The sequence below is a fragment of the Ictidomys tridecemlineatus genome, chromosome X, assembly GCF_052094955.1.
Source record: "Ictidomys tridecemlineatus isolate mIctTri1 chromosome X, mIctTri1.hap1, whole genome shotgun sequence".
In the NCBI taxonomy this organism is placed as follows: Eukaryota; Metazoa; Chordata; class Mammalia; order Rodentia; family Sciuridae; genus Ictidomys; species Ictidomys tridecemlineatus.
Window position 1 is genome coordinate 113835094 of NC_135493.1, and position 26776 is coordinate 113861869.

The following is a 26776-nucleotide window of genomic DNA, read 5'->3' on the forward strand; positions in this document are numbered from 1 at the left end:
CTGTCTTTTTTCCAAAAAATATATTTTTCGCACCTTGTCAAAAATCAGATGGCTGTAAGTATGTGGGTTTGTCTCTGTGCCTTCTATTCCACTGGTCTTTGTGTCTATTTTGATGCCAATACTATGCTGTTTTTGCTACCATAGCTCTATAGTATAATTTGAGATTGGCCATCAAATGTTATTGGTATTCAGATGGGGATTGCATTGAATCTGTGTATTGTTTTTGGTGGTGTGGTCATTTTGACAATACTAATTCTGCCTATCCAAAAATATGGGAAGTCTTTCCATCTTCTAAAGTCTTTCAATTTCTTTCTTCACGGTTTTATAGTGTGCATTGTAGAGATCTTTCACCTTATTTGTTCTATTAGTTCTCAGGAAATTTTTTTTTAGAATATTGGGAAAGGGATAGTTTTCTTGATTTCTTCAACAGCAGAATTGCTGTTGGAGTGTAGAGAAGCTATTGATTTATAAGTGTTGATATTGTATATTGCTACTTTGCTAAATTCATTTATCAGTTCTTGGAGTCTTCTGGGGGAACTTTTTGGATCTTCTAAATACAGGATTATGTCATCAGTAAACAGTGATTGTTTGATTTCTTCTTTTCCTATTTGTATCCCTTTGATTTCCTTATTTTGCCTGATTGCTCTGGCTAGAGTTTCAAGAATTATATTGAATAAAAGTGGTGAAAGTGGACATTCTTGTCTTGTTTCTGATTTTAGAGGAAAAGCTTTCAGTTTTTCTCCATTCAGTCTGATTTTGCTTTGGGTTTGTCTATGTGCCCTTTATAATATATGGCCTTTGTAATCTATCCCTAGTTTCTCCAACATTTAAAAAAATTTTTTTAGTTGTAGATGAACACGATACCTTTATTTTATTTGTTTATTAATTTTGTTCTAGGGATCGAACCCAGTGTCTCACGCATGCTAGGCAAGTACTCTGCCTCTGAGCCATCACCCTAGCCCCTCTCCAACATTTTTAACATGATTGGTTGCTGTACTTTATCAAAGGCCTTTTCTGCATCTGTTGAGATGATCATATGGTTCTTCTCAATTCTACTTACATGGTAAATTAGATTTATTAATTTGCGTAAGTTGAATCAACCTAGCATCCCTGGGATGAGGCCGACTTGGTCATGGTGTATTATCTTCTTAGTACGTTTTTAAAAAAATATTTTTAGATGTAGGGCTGGGGTTGTGGCTCAATGGTAGAACACTTGCCTAGCATGTGAAATACCCTGGGTTTGATCCTCAGCACCACATAAAAATAAATAAATAAAATAAAAGTGCTGTGTCCAACTACAATTAAAAAATAAATATTAAAAAATATTTTTAGGGGGGCTGAGGTTGTGGCACAGTGGCAGAGCGCTCACCTAGCATGTACAAGGCGCTGTGTTCAATCCTCAGCACCACATAAAAATAAAATGAAGATATTGTGTCCACCTATAATTTAAAAATAAATATTAAAAATATTTTTAGTTGTAGATGGTCACAGTACCTTTATTTCATTTATCTATATGTGGTGCTGAGCATTGGACCCAATGACTCACACGTGCTAGGCAAGCACTCTACCATTGACCCACAATTCTAACCCCCTTAATAAGTTTTAAAATGTAATTCACTAATATTTTATTAAACATGTTTGCACCTATGTTTATCAGGGATATTGGTCTGTAGTTTTCTTTCCTTGGTGTGTCTTTGGGTGGTTTTGATATTGGTGTTATACTGGCTTCATAGAATGTGTTTGTAAATGTTTCCTCCTTTTCAATTTCCTGGAATAAATTGAGAAAGACTGGTATTAGTTCTTATGTAAAGGTCTGGTAGAACTCAGCCAAGAATCCACCTGTCTTGGGCTTGTCTTTTTTGGAAGGCTTTTAGTTGATCTTTCAATTTCATTACTTGGCTGTTGGTCTGTTTATGTTTTCTGTATCATCCAGGTTCAATTTGGGCAGGTCATATGTGTCTAGAACGTTACCAGTGTCTTCTAGATTTTTCTGTTTATTGGAGCATAAATCTTCAAAATAGTTTCTCATGATTCTCTGGATTTTAGAAATATCTGTGGTGATATGTTCTTTTTCATCTCTAATTTTATTAATTTGGATCTTTTCTTTCTTTTGGTTAGTTTTACCAGGGGTTTATTAATCTTATTTATCTCAAAGAACCACCTCTTTGTTGCATTGATCCTTTGTATTGTTTTATTTTACTCTTATTTCATTATTTTTGGCTTTGATCTTTATTATTTCCTATCTTTTACTGATTTTAGAGTCAGTTTACCCTTTTTCTAAGCCCTTGAGTTAGAACATAGCTTATTTATTTGGAATCTGCCTTTTTTTAAAAAAATATTTTTTTGTTGTTGATGGATCTTTATTTATTTATATGTGGTGCTGAGAATCGAACCCGGTGCCTCCACATGCTAGACAAGTGCTCTACCTCTGAGCTATGGCCCCAGTCCAGAATCTGCCTTTTTTAGTGTAGTCACTTGTTATGGTTTAAATGTGGTGTCCCACAAAAGCTCAAATGTGAGACAATGTAGGAGGGTTCAGAGGAGAAATGACTGGGTGTGAGAGTCTTAACCCAACCAGTGAATTAATCCCCTGATAGGCATGAACTGAGTGGTAATTGAAGTGTAGCTGGAGGAGGTAGGAATTGGAGCTTGGCTTTGGGGTGTATATTTTGTATCTGGAGAGTGGAGACTCTCTGCTTCAGGATGACCATGTGGGCTGCTTCCCTCTACCATGCTCTTCAGCCATGATGTTCTACCTCACTTCAAGCCCTAAGGAATGGAGCCAGCCTTCTATGGACTAAGACTTCTGAAACCGTGAGCCTTCAAATAAACTTTTCCTCCTCTATGTTGCTCTGGTCAGATCCTTTAGTCACAGCAGCAAAAAAGCTGACTAAAACAGCACTTAGTGTAATAAATTTTCCTTTCAGTACTGCTTTCTACTGTCCCATGTGTTGTATCTTTGTTTTCATTTATTTCTAAGAATTTCTTTTTTTCTCTCATTTCTTCTTTGATCTATTCTTCATTTAAATGAGTATTGTTTAATCTCCTTATGTTTATGTGGTTTCTATTATTTTTCTTGCTGTTGATTTCTAGTTTCATTCCAGTAGATCGAATGCATGGTCTGATAGAATGCATGGGATTATATTCATTTTTTTCTATTTGTTAAGACTTACATTGTGACCTAGAATATGGTCTGTTTGGAAAAAAGTCCATCTGCTGCTGATAAGAAGGTAAATTTGGCTGTTTGGGGGTGAAATATTATGTAGATGTCTATATGTCCATTTGATTTATCCTGGTATGGAGGTCAGATATATCTTTATTGATTTTTATGCTTTGATGATCTTTCTATTGATGATAAAGTATGTTGAAATCACCCAGTATTATTGTGTTGTCATCTGGGATTTAATATCAAGGAGTATTTTTTCAATGTAATTGGATATGCTAATACTTGAGGGAGGCATATACACTTACTATCATTATATTTTCTTGTTGGATTGTTCTCTTTACCAGAATGTAGTGGCCTTTTTCATCTCCTTTGATTTATTTTGCTTGAAACCAACTTTGTCAGTTGTGAGAATATCTTCCTCCAGCTTGTTCATGGATTCCATTTGCTTAGAACACTTTTATCTATCCTTTGACCTTGAGTCTGTGAGTCTTTGCCTATGAGATGAGTCTCTTGCAAACAGTATATGGTTGGATTTTTTTTTAATCCATTCTGCTAATCTACGTTTATGTTTTTCTGTCTAGTTCTTTCATCATTTTCTACAAGCATGTGTTGAGGTCTTCAACTATAATTGTGGATATGTCAGTTTTTACTTTGTGTAATTTGAGACTATTATGTATGTAAACACTAGGGTTATTATGACTTCCTAGAGGTTAATAGTTTTATTGTTATATAGTGTTCTCATTTGTCTTTGGTAACTTTCTTCCTCTGTAGTTATCTGCTACCTATATAGCTAGCCTGCTTCCTTGTTGTATTAGTGTTTACATGGTGTATATCTTATTCTTTTACTTTTAACTTACTTATGTCATTGAATTTGTAGAGCTTGTAAATAGCATATAGTTATGTAATTTTGGTGGGGGGGTACTGGGGATCAAACTCATGGTCTCATGCATGCTAGGCAAGCACTCTATGACTGAGCTAATGACTGAGCTATTCACCCATCCCCGTTACATCTTTTTTTTGAAATTTTTTTAGTTGTTGATAGACTTTTATTATTTATTTATTTATTTATATATGGTGCTGAGAATTGAAGCCAGTGCCTCACACATGCCAGGAAAGTGCACTACCGCTCAGCTCTAGCCCCACATCTTTTTTTTTTTTTTAATTTACTTTGTTAATAATTGCTTTTTAATTGGTGTGTTCAGACCATTTGCTTTTTAAAAAACTGTTTTTATTTGTAAGTTGGACATAATATCTTTATTTTATTTATTTATTTTTATGTGGTGCTGAGGATTGAACCCAGCGCCTTGCACGTGCTAGGCAAGCGCTCTACCACTGAGCCACAGTCCCAGCCCCCAGATAATTTGCTTTTAAGGTAATTATTGATGTTGTAAGGTTTAAGTTTTTCATTTTATCATTTTTCTGTTTCTTTCCTCTGTTTTTTCATTGCTCTCATTCTCTTTCTTTCCTTCCAGTGGGTTACTTTTAAAATTTTTTAGTATCCCATCTTGATTTGATTATGATTTTTGAGTGTATTGTTTTGTGAATTTTCCCAGGGGTTGTCTAGGTTACTATATACATATGTGACTTCTCACAGTCTGTTGGTACCAACAATTTACCATTTGGAGTGAAGAGTTGAAACTTTAATTCTTCATAGAATCCTATGCCTTCCCCCACTTTTAAATATTATTGTCTTAGGTATCAGAGTTTTTATTTTGGTTTCAGTCATCTGGCATGATTTAGAAAACTCATGATAGTTTTGTATTTATTTATATTTCTGCTCTTTCTTCCTGTTGCTGAGTAGTATTCAATGGTATAGATTTACTGCAGTTTGTTTAACCATTTACTTGTTGAAGGATGCTCAGGCTGTTTTCAGTTTTTGGCTATAACGAATAAAACTCATGAGGCAGAGGCAGAATTACAAGTTTGAGGCCAGCTTGAGCAACTTGGTGTGACCCTGTCTGAAAATAAAAAAGGGCTGGGGATGTAGCTCAGTGGTAGAGCACTTGCCTAGCATGTGTGAGGTCCTGAGTTCAACCCTCAATACTACAAAAACAAAGCAAAACAAAACAAACCCCACAAAGCTGCTAAGAGCACTCATGTGCTAGTTTTTGTGTCAACATGAACTTTTATTTCTTTGGGATAAATGCCCAGGAGTGAAATTACTGGGTTATGTGGTAATTGCAGGTTTTTTTTTTTTTTTAAAGAGACTGCCAAACTATTTTCCAGTGTGGCTGTTCCATTTTTATATCTCTCCAAGCAAAGTATGATTGATCTGATTTCTCTACAAGCGTATTTCTCCTCTCTTTCTACCCTTTCTACTCCATGATTCCTACTATGATCAAAATCTTTCTGTTTCAAGATTTTCCTTTAGTCATTCTTTAAGAGTAGAAATTTTGGTGAAAAATACTTAAAAGTTTTTTTTTTGTCTGAGAATGTTTATTTCCCTTTATGCCTGAAGAACAGTTCTAGCTGGATATAGAATTTGTATTGAAGAGCTCTTTTAGCCCTTTTATGTATAGTAATATTGGTAAAAGCAGAAACCAGTATGGAAGACAGCTCTGACAGTGAATTGCTGAACTTCGTTGGAGAGTAACAGTGGCCCAGATTTTTCCTTCTCTGTCCCTCCAAATTATAGTGAATCTGAGATGACACCTACTAAAAGTAGTACTATTTAACCCATATTCATCAGCATTTTTTGCAGTAGCCTAGTGGAAGCTGTTAAGTTCCTCTTTTGAGGGTTGGTTTTAGGTGGTATTCAATATAATGAATCATTTATTGAGTTAAAAAGGCACTGTGCTAATCAATTGATAGTACTTCTCACTTATAATGAGCCCATGATGTGTTGATACTTTTATTTCCCCCATCCCCAAGGTCACAGAGCAGGTGAGTGACACTTGTAGAACTCTACCCCAGCTCTCTTTGACTTTAAAGCTCATGTTTCTGACCAGTCCACTGTACCACCTGCCTAGCTGTAGTGGCAGACATGAAGGATCCTTAGACTCTGTGGCTTCTTAGGGCAAGTCTTTCAAATATTTTTTAGTTACTTTGTGCCTTCATTTCTGAGAGCTTATCTCTTATTAATATACTAGAGCAGAGGTCAGCAAACTTTTCCTGTAAAGGGCTAGGTGTAGTATTGTCTACCACAACTATTTACCTCTGCTGTTGTAAAAGATAGGTCAACGAATGGGTGTGGCTGCACTCCAGTGCTTCTTTATGCACACAAACAGTGGGATCAGCCCATGGACTACAGTTTGTTGACTCCTATTCTAGAGGACAGCCTTTTCCTTTAAAATATTTTGTTGCACAAACTAGAAGAATCTTTGAAAATTATACTTTTTGCACTAAAATGAGCATTCTGGTGCACTATTATTAGAATTGCAAACTGGTGCAAACTTTCTGAAGGGTAGTTTGTATAAAAATCCATAAAAGTATTTAAGCTAGTTGATTCAATAATCTCACTTTTATCTGACGGTATATTAAAAAAAATTACATTGAAATTCTGGTATAAGAATGTCCTTTCATATAATGTTGAAAAATTGAAAACAAATAAGCAACAGAAGGGAATTAGGTGATTTCTGGTCTAGTCATGGTATGTGAGGGAGTGAAGCATGATGGTTAAGACCATGGGATCTTGTTGAGGGCCACAGCCGAGTTGGGATGACACATGGCATTTTTGCCAGAAGTAGTGGTTGAGAGGTGATGCTAGCGCGCCATTAAGATGATGATTTTTGAGTTCTGGAGGAGTTCCCGTTGAGTTCCGCTTGAGCTCTCGCGGGGATTCCCGGAGAGTTCCCATTGGTTGGGGAAGTGCCGGAGGAGGGATTTCTCGTTGCTGGTTCCTGGAGAGGCTGCGTGGCGTTCGGGGGAATTCCCGGGAGCGTGTGTGGAGAGTGCTGGTGGAGTTCAGAAATAAAGTTTGTTCCTGCTTCAGTGGCTCATGATTTGTGCCCAGCCAGACTGCGGCAGGATCTCAAGTCCCACTGCCAGGTTCAATCTCAGCTGTTTGTATTACTAGCCTTGGGTCTTCAGCTACTTTCCTAACCTAAATATTAGTTCCTTCAGCTGTGAACTGAAAAAAGTAATAATACCTACTTTATAGAACTGCAAGGATCAAATAGGATAATGCATTTAAATCTCTTAGTACAGGGCTGGGTTTTGGCCCAGTGGTAGAGTGCTTGTCTAGCATGTGTGAGGCACTGGGTTTGATCTTCAGCACCATAAGAAACTAAATAAATAAAATCAAGGTATTTTTTTTTAAAAAAAATCTTTAAAAAAAATCTCTTAGTACAATGCCCCAAACTAAGTGCAATGCAGATGTCACCTATCTGAGAAATCATGATGACAGGGATGCAGAATTTTTTTTAAAAAATCAATGGATATTTTTTAAAGAGAGAGAGAGAGAATGAGAATGAGAGAGAATTTTTAATATTTATCTTTTTTTAGTTCTCGGCGAACACAACATCTTTGTTTGTATGTGGTACTGAGGATTGAACCCAGGAGGCATGCATGCCAGGCGAGCGCGCTACCGCTTGAGCCACATCCCCAGCCCAAATCAATGGATTTTTATCAGCAGAACTTAACATGTTCTATTAATATCAGAGGGGTCCCTCTCATGTCCCATTTCAGGCACAAAATGTCCCTCAATAGTAACTGCTGCATAATCTACTAACAACATAGATAAATTTGTCTGACTTTTATTTTATTTCTATTAAATGGAATTGTTAAAAAAGGAAAATAGAGATGCTCAAATTACAATGTTATCCGAAAAGTCAGGATTCAAACTATAAAGTCTGACTTTGATTTTGTGTTAAAAAATAAATAGAAAAATAATAGAAGACATCAGAAAAAGATTATGGTTCAGAATAGTTGGCTTATAAACAGACAGACTTAGATTTGAAAACTGATTTTATAAATAGTGCAACCTTGTTCAAGTAACTTACCTTTTCTGGGTCTTGGTTTCCTAATCTAATGAGTAGAAATAATTGATAGAGTTGTCAGGACAGTGAAACTGAGCCTGTAGATGTACAATATTTGCCTGACATACAATAGCTGCTACATTTATTTTATTTATTTATTTTTATGTGGTGCTGAGGATCGAACCCAGGGCATCGCGTATGCTAGGCAAGCACTCTACCACTGAGCCACAACCCCAGCCCCAAGACTATAAATCTTGACAATCATTCTTTCACCTGGATAAACCTGATTTTATAATTTAATGGGTAATGGGTAAAAACTTCTAAAGAATAAAACTTGTCCATAGACTGGTGGACTAAGGCAAGCCTAATTGATTATTGTTGCTTACAATGATTAATAAATTAGATTTTTAGCATGGAAAATTGTTATCAAAAAATAAAGGAAGGGCTGGGGTTGTAGCTCAGTGGTAGAGCACTTGCCTGGCATGTGTGAGTCACTAGATTCAATTCTCAGCACCACATATAAATAAGTAAATAAAATAACTATATATTTAAAAAGTAAAGGAAAAGCCAAATTAATAAAGAAACAAAACCAGGCTTTTCATTGCTTGCTATTGGCCACACCAAAAGAGGATCTCATGATTAATCCAATCCTGCATTACAGAAATCTGTATTGAGGTCCTGGAACTTGTAGGCACTGAGGACACCACAAGGAAGAATATTCTACCTGCAAGGAGCTCACAGTCTAGAAGGAGGCACATTGATGGCAACAGATAAATTCCAGTCCAGTGTGGTGGTGTTGAGGAAGCTCAAAGAACAGAGCAACTGCTTTAAGGGAGTTTGGGGAGGCTCTGCTAAGGACAGGCATTTGAGCTAGATTCTGAATTCTTTAGCTAGAAGGGCATAGGAGGGCTGTTTTTAATAGAGGGAATAACTTACAGAGAAGATAGACCTGGTAAATAATGTAAATAAACCATGTGCTATAATGTTTGCAATGGCACTATTGTTTCTTTACAGATTGCCTTTTTTAAAGTTCTAACTTATCCATTGGGTTATTAAATGGTCTCAGTATAATGACACTTTTTAAGAAATATTGCCGCAGTCTGGCTGGGCACAAATCACGAGCCACTGAAGCAGGAACAAACTTTATTTCTGAACTCCACCAGCACACTCCACACACGGGCCCAGGCGGACAGTAGGGGTCTAATACACACAGCTTAACATAACCATTATCATCTCAATGGCTTGCTGGCGTCACCTCTCAAACCACTCCGTTCTGGCAAAAATGCCATGCATCATTCGGACTTGGCTATGGCTCTCAGCAAAATATCTTTATTTTTTTAATTTATTTTTATGTGTTGCTGAGGATTGAACCCAGTGCTTCACATGTGGGAGGCAAGCACTCTGCCACTGAGCCACAACTCCAGCCCACTTTTTTTTTTCTAAAACACAAAGACCTCAGCATTGACACCCCAGATCAGTGTTTTAGGAGCCCTCACACTAGAAGAAATGAGATAAATCCACAAAGCATCCTCATTGGGTAGAACTTCTAAACTCTTAGAGGTAGAGAAAAGAATGACAGGAAGAGAAAAGTCCATATTCATTCCAAAAAAAAATTTTTATTCACCTCTATGTTAATTTCATTTCTAATTTTTACAAATACTTTCTGCAGTTTGCAGAATATTTGGCAGCAACTTTCCCCAACTATGATTTCAGTAAATATGGAAAAGATTGGAAAAATTGTCTTTCTGATATCAGTTCTCTGATCCATTATTTGTATTCTGAACTTCAGTAAGTAATTTTTCATCTAAATATGGTGACTGCTACGTAAGTTCATGCTGTATACAACTCCAGAACTGATAGCACTATGCACAGGGTCTTCAGGCCATGTGTTAGACATCTTGTTTACTTCATTTAGCGAGCAGGAGATGTTCTTCCAAAAGCATACTGCCTGTTTATTTTGTTATTTGATATTTATATGCCATAAAATAACTTAAAGATAAGTGTAATGTTATAATTAGGACATTTGAAGCTAAGGGCTATACTAAAAAAAAGTTTCAGCTACAAAAATGTTTAGCAAATCATTTTCAGTATCTCACTGAGTAACAAAGAAAAGCCAGCTGTGTGTTTCTTGGATATTTCAGTGGTGGCTAAGGATTGCACAGGAGAAAATGCAGGCCCTTCCTTAATTGTTCATTTCCAGGAATGGAGTACCCCAGTGAAAATAATTCATGTCATGAGGTTAAAGTATCACAGATATTTAATACCCTGTATACTTATATAGTAACAGGAACCTGGTTTCTTTCTCATCCATTCTGTCTTCAAAGTCCATTAGAGATTTATTTTTACCCTAAATGGGCCATTAGAGAAGAGTGTCATATCTATTGACTTTTCCTGATGAAGCATTTAACTTAGTGACAATTCCTAATTTCCACCAACCTCTCTGAAATACCTACTTTATTCTTACCATGTTTACAGTCACTTCTGTCCCTCTAGTGTAAGTTGATGGAAACTGTTTTCCAAGAATATTTGTAGCTGAGCTTATGTTTTCCTGGTAAACGGCTTGATTTCAGTGATAGCTCAAGCACCATCTGTCTGAAACCAGATCTGCTTATTTTTAACATTCCATTTTATAGCCTTCAAAAACTGCACCCTAACCAATTTGCATATAAAATTAAGATACTGCCTGGAAAATGGTAATTTGCATATTTGCTTAGGCATCAGAAGAGAATCAGCATCTGCCAGGTGCCTGCTGTATGCTAGACAAGAGACCAGATAGGTCCTTGCCTCTCAATGTGGGTCCACAGCCCAACAGCAGCAGCAATGGTCCTAGACAACTTGTAAAAAGTGTGGGCTTGGGTTCTACATCATATTCACTGAGGCAGAATTTGTATTTTAGTATGATAACCACCCCCATGTGATTTGTGAGCATACTGAAGTTTGAGAAACTTTAACCTAAGCAGTAGTTCCTGCCCCTGGTGTGTATTAGAAACACAGGAGACACTTTTAAAAAATGTTTCTCATGTCTGAGCTCCCCTTGCCTACCACCAGAGATTCTGGTTTAATTTGTCAAGGGTCAGACCCAGCACATTTGCTTTTTGAGAAAAGATCCCTAGGGTAATTCAGATGTACAGCCAGATTTGAAAGCTACCAGGGAAAGAGAAAACAAAGCATTAAAAGCACCCCCCCACCAAAAACCAAACCAAAACAACAACAAAAAGAAAAAAGCCCAAAAGTGGTCATCCCTAAGAAGCACATTTACTTGTTAATTTATGGAATAAATAATATCTCATATTTATTTTGTGCCAGCAGTTATTGTTCATTCCATTAGACAGAGCTAACAAGTCCCCTGAGAACAGAGAGTTATGGGAGAATCAAATCAAGGGAGAATCCACACCTCAGTTTCCTTTCAGATAGTATTGAGGCACACAGTATTCATATGGTGTCAGCCCACCTTTTTAGAGGTAGTTGCTTCCCTATTAACCTAGGGGGCCTGGTAGAAGTTGGCAGATGTACATATTTCTTACTTGTGGGACTTGGTTTATAGATACCAAAACTATAGACAAAAATAAAGACCCTGCCAACCCCAATATACCAGCGTCTGCAAACTTGAATGATGGAAGGAATGGTGATGGTGGCAAGGGCAGTTCTCAGTTGCTTCGGCAGATAACTGCCTCAGAAACAAGAGATAATGGGAATTCTGAGCAGAACAGTAATGCTAACTCTGAAGGCATTGATAGTACACTGGTTCTCCTGAAGCACTTTGTGAATTTCAAATGTTGGATTAATGAGCTAATGAAATAGAGATGCTTAGATCTAAAACTGATAATTTTTAAACGTTAAGCTTAATTTCTTACTTTTCTTGTGGAGAGCAGCCCTTTGCTGACTTTTGACTAGTGTAAGCTCTTGGATGAGACATCATCATGAACACAAATCATAAAAAATGCTGGTGAGGATGCGGGGGGAAAAGAACACTGGTGGGATTGTAAATTGGTACTACCTCTATGGGAAATCAGTATGGAGATTCCTCAAAAGATTAGAAATGAGGGTCTGGGGATGTGGCTTAGTGGCAGAGTGCTTGCCTAGCATGCATGAGACCCTGGGTTCAATCCCCAGCACTGCCAAAAGAAAAAAACAAAACAAAACTAAAAGACTAGGAATGGAATCACTATATGATCCAGCAATAATCACTTCTCAGCATTTTCCCCCTAAAAAGTCAGCATACTGTGTATATTCATGTTTACAATTCACAATGACCAAAGTTATGAAACCAGGCTAGATGTCAATCAACAGATAGAGAGATAAAGAAAATGTTATATATACAATGGAGTTTTATTCAGCCGTAAAGAACAACAAAATGATATCATTTGCAGGGAAATGGATGGAACTGGACAGCACAGTGTTAAGCGAAATAAGCCAGAAAGTCAAGGATTGTATGTTATCTCTCATATGTGGAATCTAGAGAGAAAAAGTATTTTATAAAAGGAACCTCAGGGGCTCCGGGTGTGGCTCAGTGGTAGAGCACTTGCCTGGTATGTGTGAGGCCCTGGGTTTTATTCCCTGTACCACCAAAAAAAAGAAAAAAACAAAAGGAACCTCAGGAAAATAGAAGGGAGACCAGTAGAGTTGAGGAAGGAGATCAGGGTAAGGGAGAAGGAGAAGAATAGGGCAGGTGCTAGGGAGTGAAATTGATCAAATTATGTTATGTGCATGTACAAATAAGTAATGATGAATCCCACTATTATGTATATAATCATAATCACCAATTAAAACTTTTTAAAAGGTTTAATCTGTCTGTTTCCACAGTACACAACCTTAACAAATACAGCAGTTAGAGTACTATTATAATGGAAAAAACAAAATATAAATATATATCACTTCAATAATTCTGTCTGAACAAGATCCCAGGTAGTATTCTACTGAGGTTTATTTATTTGGGAATTTTTCTGTTTTTGTTTGTTCATTTGTTTTCGTATTGAGGATTTATTCCAGGGACACTTTACCACTGAGCTACATTCCTGGTCCTTTTTATTTTATTGGTTTTTTTGTTTGTTTGTTTTGAGACAGGATCTCTTACTAAATTGCTAAGGCTGGCCTTGAACTTAGAATTATCCTGCCTCAGACTTCTGAGTCCCTGGGATTCCATGTGTATAACACCTAGCTCAGCTCTTTTTGATTTTTTAAATAATAGGCACTATGTTATGTATAGCTATAAAGTTACCTCTTAAAACCACCTTCATTGTGTCTCAGAGATTCTGATATATTGACTCTCTATTCTTATTTGATTCTAAAAATTTTAAAATTTCTCCCTTATTTCCTCTATATCTAGTCATTGTTCAAAAGTATATTATTCTTTCTCTATGTATTTATGTAATTCCTACATTTTTCTTTCTGTTGATTTCTAATTTTATTCTATTATCATCTAATAAGATACAAGCAATTATATAATTTTTAGTATTTACTGAGACTTGTTTTGTATCCTAAAATATCATCTATTTTGGAGAAGTTTCCATAAGCAGCTGAGAAGAAAGTAAGTTGAACTATTGTTGGTTGAAATACTCTATAAATGTCTGTTAGTTCCCATTTGATTGATAATATTTTTTAGGCCTGAAGAGTCTTTACTGATTTTGTGTCTGGATTACCTATCTGTAAGAGAAATGTGATGAAATTGCCTAGTTTTATTGTATTGGGATCCATCTGAGTCTTTTTTTTCTTTGTTAAAATTTGTTCCATGGGTCTGGAGTTGTGGCTCAGTGGTAAAGCACTTGCCTAGCATGTATGAGGCACTGGGTTCAATTCTAAGCACCACATATAAACAAATAAAATAAAGGTCCATTGACAACAACAAAAAAAACAATAATTTTTTTTCTTTTTTTTTTGTACATGACAGTAGAGTGTATATTGACATATTATACACACATGGAGTATAATGTATTCTAATTGGGATCCCATTCTTGTGGTTTATAGGATGTGAAATTTCACTGGTGGTGAGAAATACTATATTCTTTCTTTCTTTGCAATATTTCAGTACTTTTTTTGCATTTTTATTTGTTCTTTTCAGTTTTATATGAAAGTAGCCATTTGAGTCTTTATATGAGTAGTATTTTTAATATAATTAGATGCACTGACATTTGGGGATTAGATACTGTCATTATTTCATGTTATTGGATTATTTCCTTTACCAGTATGAAGTGACCTTCTTTGTGTCTTACGATTAATTTTGGCTTGAAGTCTTTTTTGTCAGATTTGAGAGTAGCTACACCTGCTTGCTTTCTGTCTCCATTTGTATGGAATATATTTTTCTATCCTTTCCCTGTGGGATAACTTTGAAACACCTGTGGATATCTTTGCCTGTAAGGTGAATCTCTTGCAAACAACATATATTTTGGTCTTGTTTTTTAATCTACTCTGTCCAGACTAGCTAAATTAAATAATAAAAATCATCTGACAATTAGCTCTTATATTTAAAGAAGTGAAAAATGACTGAGCTGCTTTTTAAAAAAATTTTATCTGTTCTTTTTTCTATGACTGAGCTTCTGATAGGCAGGATCCAGAGTGGCCCCAAACTTTTGAGAAAGATAAAGGATCTCAGTTTGGGAGCTTGGGTTGTAGGTCTCTAACCCTGAATTTACTATAACAGGGAATAGGGCAACTAAGTGCATTGTAAGGAAGTTAGACACCACAGATTGTGTGAGGTTGTTATACTATCCTATTTTTAAACATTGGAAACTATTTAAAAGGGGGGTAAAAAAGCTCTCATGATTAACATACCTTAAAAAACTATTTGTTGCCATTTACATTTTCTTTTTCTTATGAGCATTTTAAACATTATGGTTTTTATATATAATTGCCCTCTAACATGATATGTATATATTTTTTCTCAAGATTCTATACTCTTCATAATCATTGCTCTTAGTAAGTTTAAGACAGTCAATTGAGTTAAGTATCCCAGTGTGTTTATCTAATCCCCTCTTTGTTTTTTGGTTTGAGGGTTTTGGGGAAATAGATCATCAATCACATTACAAAAAAATTTATCTTCATTTGGGTGACTTTTTTTTAATAATTTAGATTATCTTCTTAGGTTCTTAGAAATTGAATTATTAGGTTAAAGTATTAACTTTATTTCTGACCCTTGATAAATATTAGTAGGTTAATCTTCCAGAGTTAAGTCCTTGGACCCACTGAGTGAGTTTCTAAATAATCTCTCTTGCTGTATGTTGAATCTGGATGATTTAACAATTTATACAGCCACCTATTAAATGACAGATGTTCCAAGATAAAAACATGCTTGTTGTCTTGTAAGAATATTTCTCTAATATTTCTCTAATATGTTTTCATCAACAAATAATTCTGTATTTTATGCAAAATAGAACATTAAATTTTAATCACTATGAACTGTAAAAAATGATGACAATTAAGATATAGAGTAAAATAAAAATAAGCTTAACTTGCTTCTTAAGATATCTAAATCTGCAGTTTGTTGACTTTTTTGGAGTGGGGGTACTGGGAATTGAACTCAGGGGCACTCAACCACTGAGCCATATTCCCAGCCCTTTTTTAATTTTATTTAGACACAGGGTCTCACTGAGTTGCTTAGTGCCTTACCTTGCCATTGCTGAGGCTGGCTTTGAACTCGTGATCCTCCTGCCTCAGCCTCCTGAGCTGCTGGGTTTAAAGGCTTGCATTCCTGTGCCTAGCTTATTTGTTTATTTTTATGTGGTGGTTTATTTTTATGTGGATCAAACCCAGTACCTCAAACATGCTAGGCAAGTGCTGTACCACTGAGCTACAGCCCTAGCCCAAGGCTTTAATTCTTTTAACCCCTTAGATGCTCGAGCCGAAAATTTTAGAAAAATCACTTTCTTTCAGAGCCTTTTAAAATAAATGCAACCTAACATCTGCCATGGAAATTGACATTGTTTTCTTTTGCTTCTAGGATATTTTGGAAATCCATCTAGAAATATACAGATACCACAATCAGTAATGGAGGTGGCAAGAGCCAAGCCTCGCCCAGAGCTGTCAGCCAGATACCTTATTCGCAACCTGTTCACAGAAGAAGTGCTGATCAGAAGTAATGTCTATGGCAGTGTGGGGCGTGGCATGTGTGCCCTTAACCCCAATAGGATTAATGCTCTCCGAGGTTAGTTACATGTAGAGTGTTAGAATAAATGTGAGTCACTTGTGTTAGAGAAGAAGGTCAGCAAGAATCCATTCAGTTTGTATATGTTTTAAAGAGAGATGGAGCTTGTCCAAAGTACCTCGTTAGGTAACAAAAGGTTCATGAATTGTATTTCTCTTTGCCTTTGTGTTCTTAGGGCTAATTGCCTTGCCTTAAATGGCTCTACTAGTACAGGAAAGGGGTTATTGACTTAATTCCCTGCTCTGGCTTGCCAGGGATGTAGATACTCAAACACCTTCATTAACTGGGGCTCAAGGCTGAAGCTAGGGCTGGAAATGATACCTCAGTGGTACAGTACTTGCCTAGCACGTGCAAAGCCCTGGTTTCCCTTCCCAGCACCACAAAAATGTGTGTGTGTGTGTGTGTGTGTGTGTGTGTGTGTGTGTGTGTGAAAGCTGAAAAGTTTCATCTTTTTCAAATTACAGAAGTGTCAACAATACCACAATAGGCTAATTTGCTATTTTTTTCCTAGTATATGTTAGCATAATGTAGTCTCTGTGACATATATAAAAGAAGTAAGAAAGCTTCCAAAATCATTTCTGTGGAATCTTAAATTTGGACAAAACAGGAAGCAAAATATTTCTTATTTGTGTCACTGGTACCCAGCAAAGCATAGCTCTGAACCCCACCTGATCTCATTTGGTTCCTTCCTCATACCACACAATTTTTCATATCCAGCACATTGGAACAACACTGGTGTTTTATTCCAAAGAAATGTGGATTACAGCTCCTTTTGTTGTCATCTGACCTGTTTTTTTTTTTAACCTTTAAAAGACTTAATGTTTGGCTGTGGCTGTGGCTCAGTGGTAAAGCACTTGCCTAGCATGTGTGAGGCACTGGGTTCAATCCTCAGCACCACCTAAATAAAATAAAGGTATTGTGTTCATCTACAACTAAAACAATATATTTTTAAAAAATTAATGCAACCCATAGTAAGAAATACATCTAACATGGTGACTCAGTACATATGTGTGTATATATGTGTGGTTTTTTGTTTTTTTTTTTAAATGAAGCAAAAGTTTCAGAAGCAATACTTACTCTTTTCATGAGAGTTGCATTCCAGTGTTTTCTGTTCTATTACATTTCTTTAAAAAGCACTACTGTCATTGATTTTATAACCCAGTAATTGTTTACAACTTATAATTGAACATCACTGAGCTGACCTACCAGAAAAAAAATCCCAAATCCAGTTCCTCTTATCTTAAGGTAAAAAATGGGTTTTAGCTAATTTGGAAGGTAATGTGTTTATAGATGATATAGTGTCTTTCTAATTAAACATTTCTGGTACTGGAGATTAAACCTAGGTGTGGATTAATTTTGAGACAGGGTCTTGCTGAATTGCTGAGGCTGGCCTCGAACTTGGGATCCTCCTGCTTGAGTCTCTTTGATTACAGGCATGTGCCACTGCATTTGGAATCTAATTAAATATTTTTAATGTGAGGGAAAAATGTGACTTTAAAAGTTCTTTAATATCTGTAATTTTTAAAAAAATTGATGAAAAACATTTCTTTGTGTATTTCATCATCTCTTATTGAATTTTATTAAAATCAAGATGTCTCCTGCAATAAAAAATATTCAGCAGGAATTTGACGTACTGTTCACATAGGGCATATATTAACAGATTTCCCATAAAAGTCAAAACTTCTATTGCTTTGTAGAAGGTCAGTCACGTGAGTTATTTCAGCAGAAAGAAAACAGTGGAGTCATTGTTGTCCCTAGGGGCAAAGCCAGTCCCAAAGATTGGAAGCAAACAAGAAAGCATATTTCACTTTAATGTAAGTATAAAATGAACTTGGAGAACTGAAAGAGTCAGAACAAAGGTTGAGTGACCAGAGATGAGAAGAGATGCCTGCACTAGAGGAAGGCCTGAGCTTATGGCTTCTGATGTAATCTATGAAAATATCACTTCATCATAAACTATTTCAAACACCCTGAGATGTACAGAGAAGAATGTAATAATATAATCAATCCTTGTGTACCCATTGCCAATATAGACATTTTAAAAATAATTAAGCTTTATAATTAAGACTCCAAGCCCATCATCCCTGTTCCTTCTCTTCCTCCCCAGAAGTAATCACAGCCCTGCAGGTGGAAATATCATTCTCATGCTACCTATGTTAATAGAGCCATAAATGATATATAATATTCTGTATTTGTTTTGATGTATATAACTGGAGATATACAGTGTGTATTCTTTTGCATATTTTAAATCATTCAACATTTATGTTTTAGAGACCTGTTCATACATTTTAACTGATGATCAATATCCCATTGAGTGAATAAACCAATTTATTCTTCTATTCTAATAATATTTCTTATCCTAAGATTTTGATATCTTGGGGGAACATGGTAGTCAAAGGTAACTGTGTCCACTAGTCATAGATTTTTTTAAGGAACTGTGTCATGAGAGATTCAGTACCACCTGAGGACTCTAGAGAATAGTTGATATGGAGAGAGTAGGCTACAGATTTGCAATTGGGGAACAGCCCTCACTCCTTCCATGTCTGTGTATGATAGAACTGTAAAATCTTAGCAATAAGTACTTTATAGGCCCTTTAATACTACATCCCTCTCAGAGCAGGAATTCCCATAAGTCACACACATACCCTAGATATCGCTTCCAGAGCTCAGTAAAGTCAATCAAGTTACTTCACAAGCTGGGCCTTCAAGTAGTTAAAGACAGCTATTACTTCCTGCTGGAGTGTTGGGAGATAATATCCCCCCCCCCTTCATGCTCCTTCAAGTTCAAAACAAAGTGAGAGACAGATACTTAAATCAAGCAGGTGAAGATAAAAATAGCAGCTTGTATGATTTTCGAGTCTTGATTCTTGAATCATACAAGTCCAATTCTTCTAGACTTTCCAATGTGGAGATCTCTCCACATGGAATCATGAAGGTTGGAAAGGAGGTATTCTACTTAATCTTTTCCTTCTTAAGTCTTATGCCTTTATAGTTAAATATCACTATTTCTTTCTGTAATTCTTTACCTAAATGTTTTCCTGATTCTTCATGATCAGATTCAGTAACAGCCTTCAAATGTGCTCAAATCAACCCAGAAACAGTAGCATTATTACCTATGAATCTTAAAATGGCATTTACTACTTTTAAATTTATGGTCACCTAAGACCCCTAGGTCTTTTTTTTTCTAAATAGTGACATTTACTCAGTATTTATATTGTTAGTATTTAGGCTGTTAACCATTTCCACTTTTTCTATGTTTAACCTAAGTATAGTATTTCAAAGTTATTTCTCTTACACTTTGTTCAATTAGGTCAGCTTAGGTCAGCATTCCCCAAACTGTGTTTCCTAAAGACAGCTGCATGTTAATGGATGTTTCATGAATAAAGTGCTTTTTAGTTAGATGGTCAGGAAAGACTTTAAGCTGGCAAACTCCCCAAGGATCTAGTGGACCCTCAGTTTTGTTTTGTTTTTTTGTACCCGGGATTGAACTCAGGGGCACTCAACCACTGAGCCACATCCTCAGCCCAATTTTGTATTTTATGTAGAGACAGGGTCTCACTGAATTACTTAGTGCCTTGCTTTTGCTGAGGCTGGTTTTTAGCTCCCAATCCACCTCCGTCAGCCTCCTGAGCTGCTGGGATTACAGGCATGTGCTACTGCCCCTGCTGGGCCCTCAGTTTTAAAGCATATTTTAAATTCCGTTGGCTGTCAAGGCCAGCAGGTCTCCCCAGTCCTGGCCCTCTGTTGTTTTATGCACTGACACCTCCCTCATTTGTGTGCCCCAGCAGCACAGCTGCACCTATAACCTTTCAATCAGTGAAAGTTGCTGCTGTGAGGCATCTTGACTGTGATTTTCCAGAGCATTTAATGTGCTCATGGGCAGTGTAAATCCCCAAGTGGGGACTAACTCCAAAGCATCACATTCCCCATTTGCCCAATCAGAACCTTTTCCCCAAGAAACTTCTTTTTAGGACTTGTGTTTCAGAGAACACATTTTGGGAAACAGCAACCCATTTTGGCCCTTTGCCACCTGTAGTGAGCTTTGCAAGTGCTGTATTTGTCTTCCAGTGTGTAAATTATCCATCCCAACTTTGCTGTTATAGGCACATGGGATAAGCCTTTCCCTAATGAGCCTGATACTGAATCTAGTGACCTACCAGCAAATCTTCCTTTTAGGCTACTATTGACCTATCAGATAGTCCTTTGGGTATGAAAGCCTTTTATTAAATTTGACACATGCCTTGCTAAAAAATTGGGATATGCTGTCTTAATGCATTGTTCTGATTTAGCAGCCAATTAATCTTATTGAAAACCAATTGAGATTTATGTCACCAACTAATGCCAACCTGTAGAGATCACTGGATTCTATCCTAAGTGCTCAAAGGCACTGAGGTAATTATCTAAAAATATCTAGGGCAACTCTGCTCTTCTAAATAAGCACCTCTTTTGTCTTTCCCTTTGTCTGTCCTCCCACTTATCTCTAAGAGTGCTCCTTGAATTGTATCACTCTCTCACCTTCTCTTATTCAAGTCTTCCTCTAATTGCAAGATCCCCAAAGCCTTATTCTTTTTATCAGAGATAAATCTAGCAGTAGCAAAAAAGTTAGCAGTTACAACTTCTTGTGTCTCCAAGACTGAAGACACCACAGCCTCTTGTGCATTACAAAATACCTTTATTTGAGAAAGTGGGATGTATGTTTGATATATTTAAGAATAAGGGCCAAACACTGTGGTGTATGCCTGTAATCATAGTGGCTTGGGAGGCTGAGGCAGGAGGATCTTGAGTTGAGAGTCAGCCGCAGCAACTTAGCAAGGCACTAATAAGCAACTTAGTGAGACCCTGTCTCAAAATTAAAAAAGGGCTGGGGATGTGGCTCAGTAGTTAAGTGCGACTGGGTTAAATCCGCAGTTTAAAAAATAAAAAATAAAAAAAGAATAAAACCTTGATCTTGGGTACTTAAAGCAGTAGAAGATTTCTATTTGTGTAGGTAGAGCAAGATCATGGGAGATTATTGTAAATGTGCTTTAAGGATAGTACTATTTTGTATTATCCCTTTAGATTAGAAGATCTGTTCAGCTTACTTAATAATAGTTGTAGTCCATTTGATTTAATTAGTGAAAGTCTTAAAAGACCCTAGGCTGGGGATAGCTCATTGGTAAAGTGCATTCTTAGCATGCATGAAATCCTGAGTTTGATTCCCAACACAAGAAAAGCAGTAGAATTAAGGGTGAATAAATGAATGAATTAATTTCTCTGAGCAGTGATTTTAAGTAATTGTTCTGTTTTGGAATTTTACTACCAGAGTTTCTCCAGGACAACTATAAGACATGTGATCTATCGGAAACTGGATATGATTGGAAGCTGTGTGTGACAGCCATCAACAGCTGTATCCGAAGTCTTAGACATGACTTCAAGAAGTCCACGGCCAAATCTCAGAAGTTTCCAGCAGTGGCTTCTTCCACAGAGTCAGAGCAAAGAGATTCTGACCTCACCGACTCAAGCACTTAAACATCAACCATCCCACTTTGTTTAAAATGTTAGATCTTTCTATAAGTTCCCCAAGTTATAATTCCCAAATTAGCCTATTATAGCAACAAAGTAGTTTTGCATTTATGCCTGAAAAAATGGCCAAGCTTTTTTTTCTGCCTGCAAGGGTTGCTGAATTGTAGTAGGAAGATATGAATGTTTTGTCTCCGGACAAAGTGATTGGCAATATGCTGCCACAAATCTCTGATTGAGGGAATAGTAGGAAACTTTTCCCTAAAAATCATTCTCTTTGCTGTTTGAATGCACAACAATAATAATATGCTTTAGCACTTAATGATAAGCAAAATCTGAGCATTAGTAAAGCACATATAGATAGGTAGGAAGCTATAGTTGGAGGTGCAAATCACAATTTGCTTAGTAAGTTTTTTGTAGTAGACATTCCGTATTTGCCAAGTGACTTGAAACTACAGAGCTTAGGTGTGAACTCTGCTGATTTAGAAGGGAGATATGGTTTAAATATGTACAAAACACCCAAAGTGGCTTTATTATATATCCATCAAAATCCTAGGATTGGTATCACATTTGTTTGACCTAAGCCTTCCAGAGACAAGACCCATGTTCTTTTGATTTACTTTTAATAAGAATAACATTCTTTTAATTATCATTGTTTTTTGTCAAAGAAGTTCACTCAAGGTGGGACTCTCTGTCTCCTCCTAAGTGATTTTAATTTAAGAATATGTCACTATGAACAATAAAAATCTAACCAAATTCAGACACTGACATTATTCTTCGTTTTCAAAGTGTCTGGGTGAAGGTTTTCGTATGTTTGTCATGTTTTACTGATAGATTCTACTATTTGGAGTGCATATGTCTTTAAATTTTAACAATGTTTAAATGAAAGAAAATATTGATCAGAAATTTAATTAGATAAAAGTGATCTTTAAGGATATTGGTGGGACTATTGGAAATTTTTTAAAATTTCATTTTGCTCATGAAGGACTTTATTTTTAACCTAAATCCCTTATTTTGAAGAAAATTCTTTTTAAATTTTGAAATAGGGTCTTGCTAAATTGCTGAGGGTCTTGCTAAGTTGATGAGGCTGGCCTTGAACTTGGCGATCCTCTGCCTTGGCTCTCCAACTCTTTGGAATTATAGGTGTGTGCCACTGCACTTGGCCCTAAGAAAATTCTGGAATGTCATAGTCATAGGAAGTATGTGTAATTTCATTGTTTAAGAAATATTTTGTCAATTGTAATGCTATCTTGAATCTTTTAGCCTAACAAGCAATTTTTTTCCTTGTAAGACTTAAACTAACTGACCTTAAGTAACTTCAGTTTTCTGATAAAATAGAGAAAGCAATTCAATAGAAATCATGTCCGCTAGTCACTCGGTCACATACTATAATTTGTGGGAAAATTGACATCTTATTTTTGTGATGTGAGATATTTTAAGATGCTTTTATGTGACTGATTTATAGAATTGTGCTTTCCTATGATACATCTTTTGAAAATTAAATTCAGTTTTTAGAATATTTTAGTGAAATACAGGGTAACTTTATGAAGATAAGATATAAAAGAATTATTTTAGGAGCCTGGGGAGATAGCTCAGTAGTATAGCACATACTTAGCATGAACAAGGACCTGGATTCAATCCCAGCACCCCTCACCAGAAGAAAAGATTTATTTTTAAGGGTTTGTTCTCCCTTTTTTTCCCCCAGTGGTGGGGATATAAAGTTATTATTTATCAATTAAAAGTAAAATTATTCATTTGGCAGGAATAAATTTCAAATTGTAAGTTCAGATTTCAAATTGAAGTTGTATTTTTTGGTAGCTGAAGTATTCCTCAGACTAGAAGCAAAGCCACAAAAACAAAATTTTACATTTGCAAACATTTTTCAAGATTTATGTGATTAGATCTATTATGGTGACTGCTTGTGTAAGTTACTTAGAGCAGCCCTGTCCAATAGAACTTTCCACAAAAATGGAAACATATATAATGAGAAACTAAAAATTAAATAAATTTACATTATACAGTGTGGTAGTCAGCAGGCACATGCAGCTATTGAGCACCTGAGACGTGGCTGATGAGAGGAACTAAGTTTAAAGTTTTATTCAATCTTAACTAACCGAAGTTTAAAATTAAATACACAATAAATTTACAATTAAAAAGTGGCTGTGTTGAATGGCACAGTTTAAAATACCCTTTATTTTAGTTTTTAAAAATTATTTTTGTGATACTGGGGTGGAACCCAGGGCCTTGCATATTCTAGGCAAGCACTGCATCACTGAGCTATATTCCTAATCCCAATAATGCCCTTTATTTGGAAAAAAAAGTGTTCAAAACAGTTCCCATGATTTGAAACATAATGATCATGTAACATCTTTTAGAATGACATTTGATTGAGCAAAACAAATTTCATAATGATATTTTCATTTTATTTTAAATTAAATTGGACCCTCAATGTCTTCAAAAATTTTTAGGTTAATCCTGTTATTGTGTTAGCCCAATAAATGTCTGTTAATATGACTTGCTTTTGATGAATACACTTATCTTCAACATTTGTCTTTCAAATAAATATCATCAATAAACATTTGAATTGCTCTTTCTACTGATGCTTCAGTTTTTATTCATTTGGCAGGAATAAATTTCAAATTGTAAGTTCAGATTTCAAATTGAAGTTGTATTTTTTGGTAGCTGAAGTATTCCTCAGAATACTTTACGGAAGCTTTATGAATGTTATCTACAGTGTTTTTTATTAATAATATTTTCAGCCAATTTCATAGATGTGATACTAGCTAGAATGTTTGCTTGCTTTCTTGATAAGCAAGAACAAGCAAATTTTTATGACCTTTATACTATGCTGAAAATAATCTGCCCATCTCCTGTGAGATGGACCAATTGGTAATCTCAAGGAATTAGTTAACCCATTAAGTCTCAAGTTTTCGATTCTGTGAATATATCAACAAGATCAACACAGGTACATAAATATTGCCAATCAATCTAGAGCTTATGTATGATATTAATTAATATATATAAATACATTCTTATTATAATATTATTTCATAGTGTATAATTGTCTATTATATACTATAAGTTTTTATAGGTGTTCCACATCTGGAAGGATGGGACTAAATGGGGTTTAAAATCATATGGAAGGTCACTGGGTGATAGGTACAAATCTCAGTGTACAGACACAGGTGGGCTGGAAGTATAACTTTAGTTTTCTGTAACAACTTAATTTCTATTTTGAGGATCCATGCACTGGGAGTAGAAACTTAACCTTGGTCATTTGAGGCTTTTGATTTCTCTTGGAAGACAAGGAAACAACCCATGGCATGGATGGAGGTAGGTTTGGTAGAATAGCAGTGGATGAGTGATTTCATCTTCTCCATACTTGCTTCGAAGTTTTAGGGATCTTATACAATGCCAAACTGTGTAGAGGTTTTAGAGTCAGATTCTTATCATTTTCCTTAGCCATCATCAGCTGAGATGTACCTTTGTCCCATGTGGTCTTTAGCCACTCACCAAAAGCCATTCTTATATTCCTGGCCTGAGCCATTTGGATTGAGTGGCTTTCACCTCTGTTCCTTCCAAGATCCTCTCAGGCTCATTGGAATCATTTTGCTGTTGCTTCATTATATTTCAAGAAATGGGTTTTGTGCCATTCTCTGTATATCGTATTTCCACACAGGACTGGCTACATAATTTGCAGGCCCAGTACGAAATAGTTAATTTTCTCTTGATATTATTTAAATGTTTATTTTTTCACTTTTTACTTGGGAATAAGTTTGTACTTAAAGAATAGTTGCAGAAATGGTACAGCGAGTTCCCATATATACTTCATTCAGCTTTCCCTGATGTTACCAACTTATATAACCATGGCACAATGATCAGCACTCAGAACTTAAACTTGGGTACAATACTGTTAAGTCTAGACTACCTCTGTGTTTCACCAGGTTTTCTACTAACATTCCTTTTCTGCTTCTAGTATTCAATCCAAAATTCTATGTGGCGTTTAGTTGTCATATCTCCTCAGACTCCCCAAATCTGATAGTTCCTTGGTTTTTCCTAACCTTGACAATTCAGAAGAATACGGATTAGTTTTTCTGTAGAATGTCCCTTCATTTGGGTTCATCCTTTTTCTCTTGATTAGATTGTGGAGATGCATTCTTAGAAAGAACCCCCAAGAGATGGTGTGCTTTTCTCAGTATTACAATTATTTAATAGAACAGTTAATGAGAAAGTTTAGTAGTTTTTACAAAATCATAGTCACTAGCACTAAAGCCAGGACTAGACCTCAAGTGTCACTTTTATGCTAGGATTATCCATTGGTTAGGGTAATTAATTATAGGTTAGGTTACCACTAACCAATAAGTCCCTTTGTACAATTTTCCAGTACCAATGAATTATTCAGCAGCTGTCTTCTAGGACTGTGACTTCTTTGGCTGCAGTACAACACATTTTGGTTGCAGCAAAGCAAGGCTGGGCAGTAGACAGAAATTCTGGAGGAAATAAAGGGGTTTTAGACACTATGAAGTTAAGTGCTTGCTCAATATCCCTGCTGCTTTCTGAATGGTGATGATAGTCACCACTTATTAAGCCCTGCTGTGTGCAGGCACTGGGTTTTCTGTGCGGGCTGGTCTACCTGACCTTTACTCAGCATTATCACTCTTCCCTTCTGGAATCTCTGCTTTGCAGATGAAAAGATGAGAAGCACATTCCTCCAGGTCCATCGCAGTAGAGTTCTTGTTTAAACAAGTTTGCAATGAGAGAAACCTGCATGAAATTTGAAGGCAGAAAAGATAAAGCCATTTTTTTTTCCACAGCCAGACCCATGGGCAGATTGTGAGATTCATGGAAACTTCCTGAGGAGCTTATGGGAATCACATTTCACAGTTGTGCATAGGGGTAGAGATAGGGTGAGGGAATTTTCAGAGATTTTTGAGATCTTCAGCGGCTTTCGCGGAAGTTTTTGAGGATTTTTCACTTTGGTGCTGCAAGCTGTCTCCACCGTCTATTTCCTTCATCTGTGGTGAAATTTTTACAAAATCATAAGGTCAAAATTTGACC

The 26776-nt window shown here is 36.1% G+C and overlaps 1 protein-coding gene and 1 non-coding gene across 3 annotated transcripts in view; both read left to right on the forward strand.

Moving 5' to 3' along the window:
• The window catches only part of Bend2 (BEN domain containing 2), a 65644-nt gene extending 41359 nt beyond the window's left edge, over positions 1 to 24285 (forward strand). For both annotated transcript variants that reach the window (XM_078035079.1, XM_078035080.1), the window contains 2 exons: positions 16016 to 16219; positions 21522 to 24285. In XM_078035079.1, coding sequence (XP_077891205.1) covers positions 16016 to 16219; positions 21522 to 21727 — 410 coding nt within the window. In that variant the 3' untranslated portion in view covers positions 21728 to 24285. The remainder of the gene's footprint in view (positions 1 to 16015; positions 16220 to 21521) is intronic.
• Trnaa-agc (transfer RNA alanine (anticodon AGC)) lies at positions 12132 to 12203 on the forward strand. The gene has a single exon. It is a non-coding gene; the product is annotated as a tRNA-Ala (tRNA).
• Positions 24286 to 26776: the final 2491 nt, after the last annotated feature.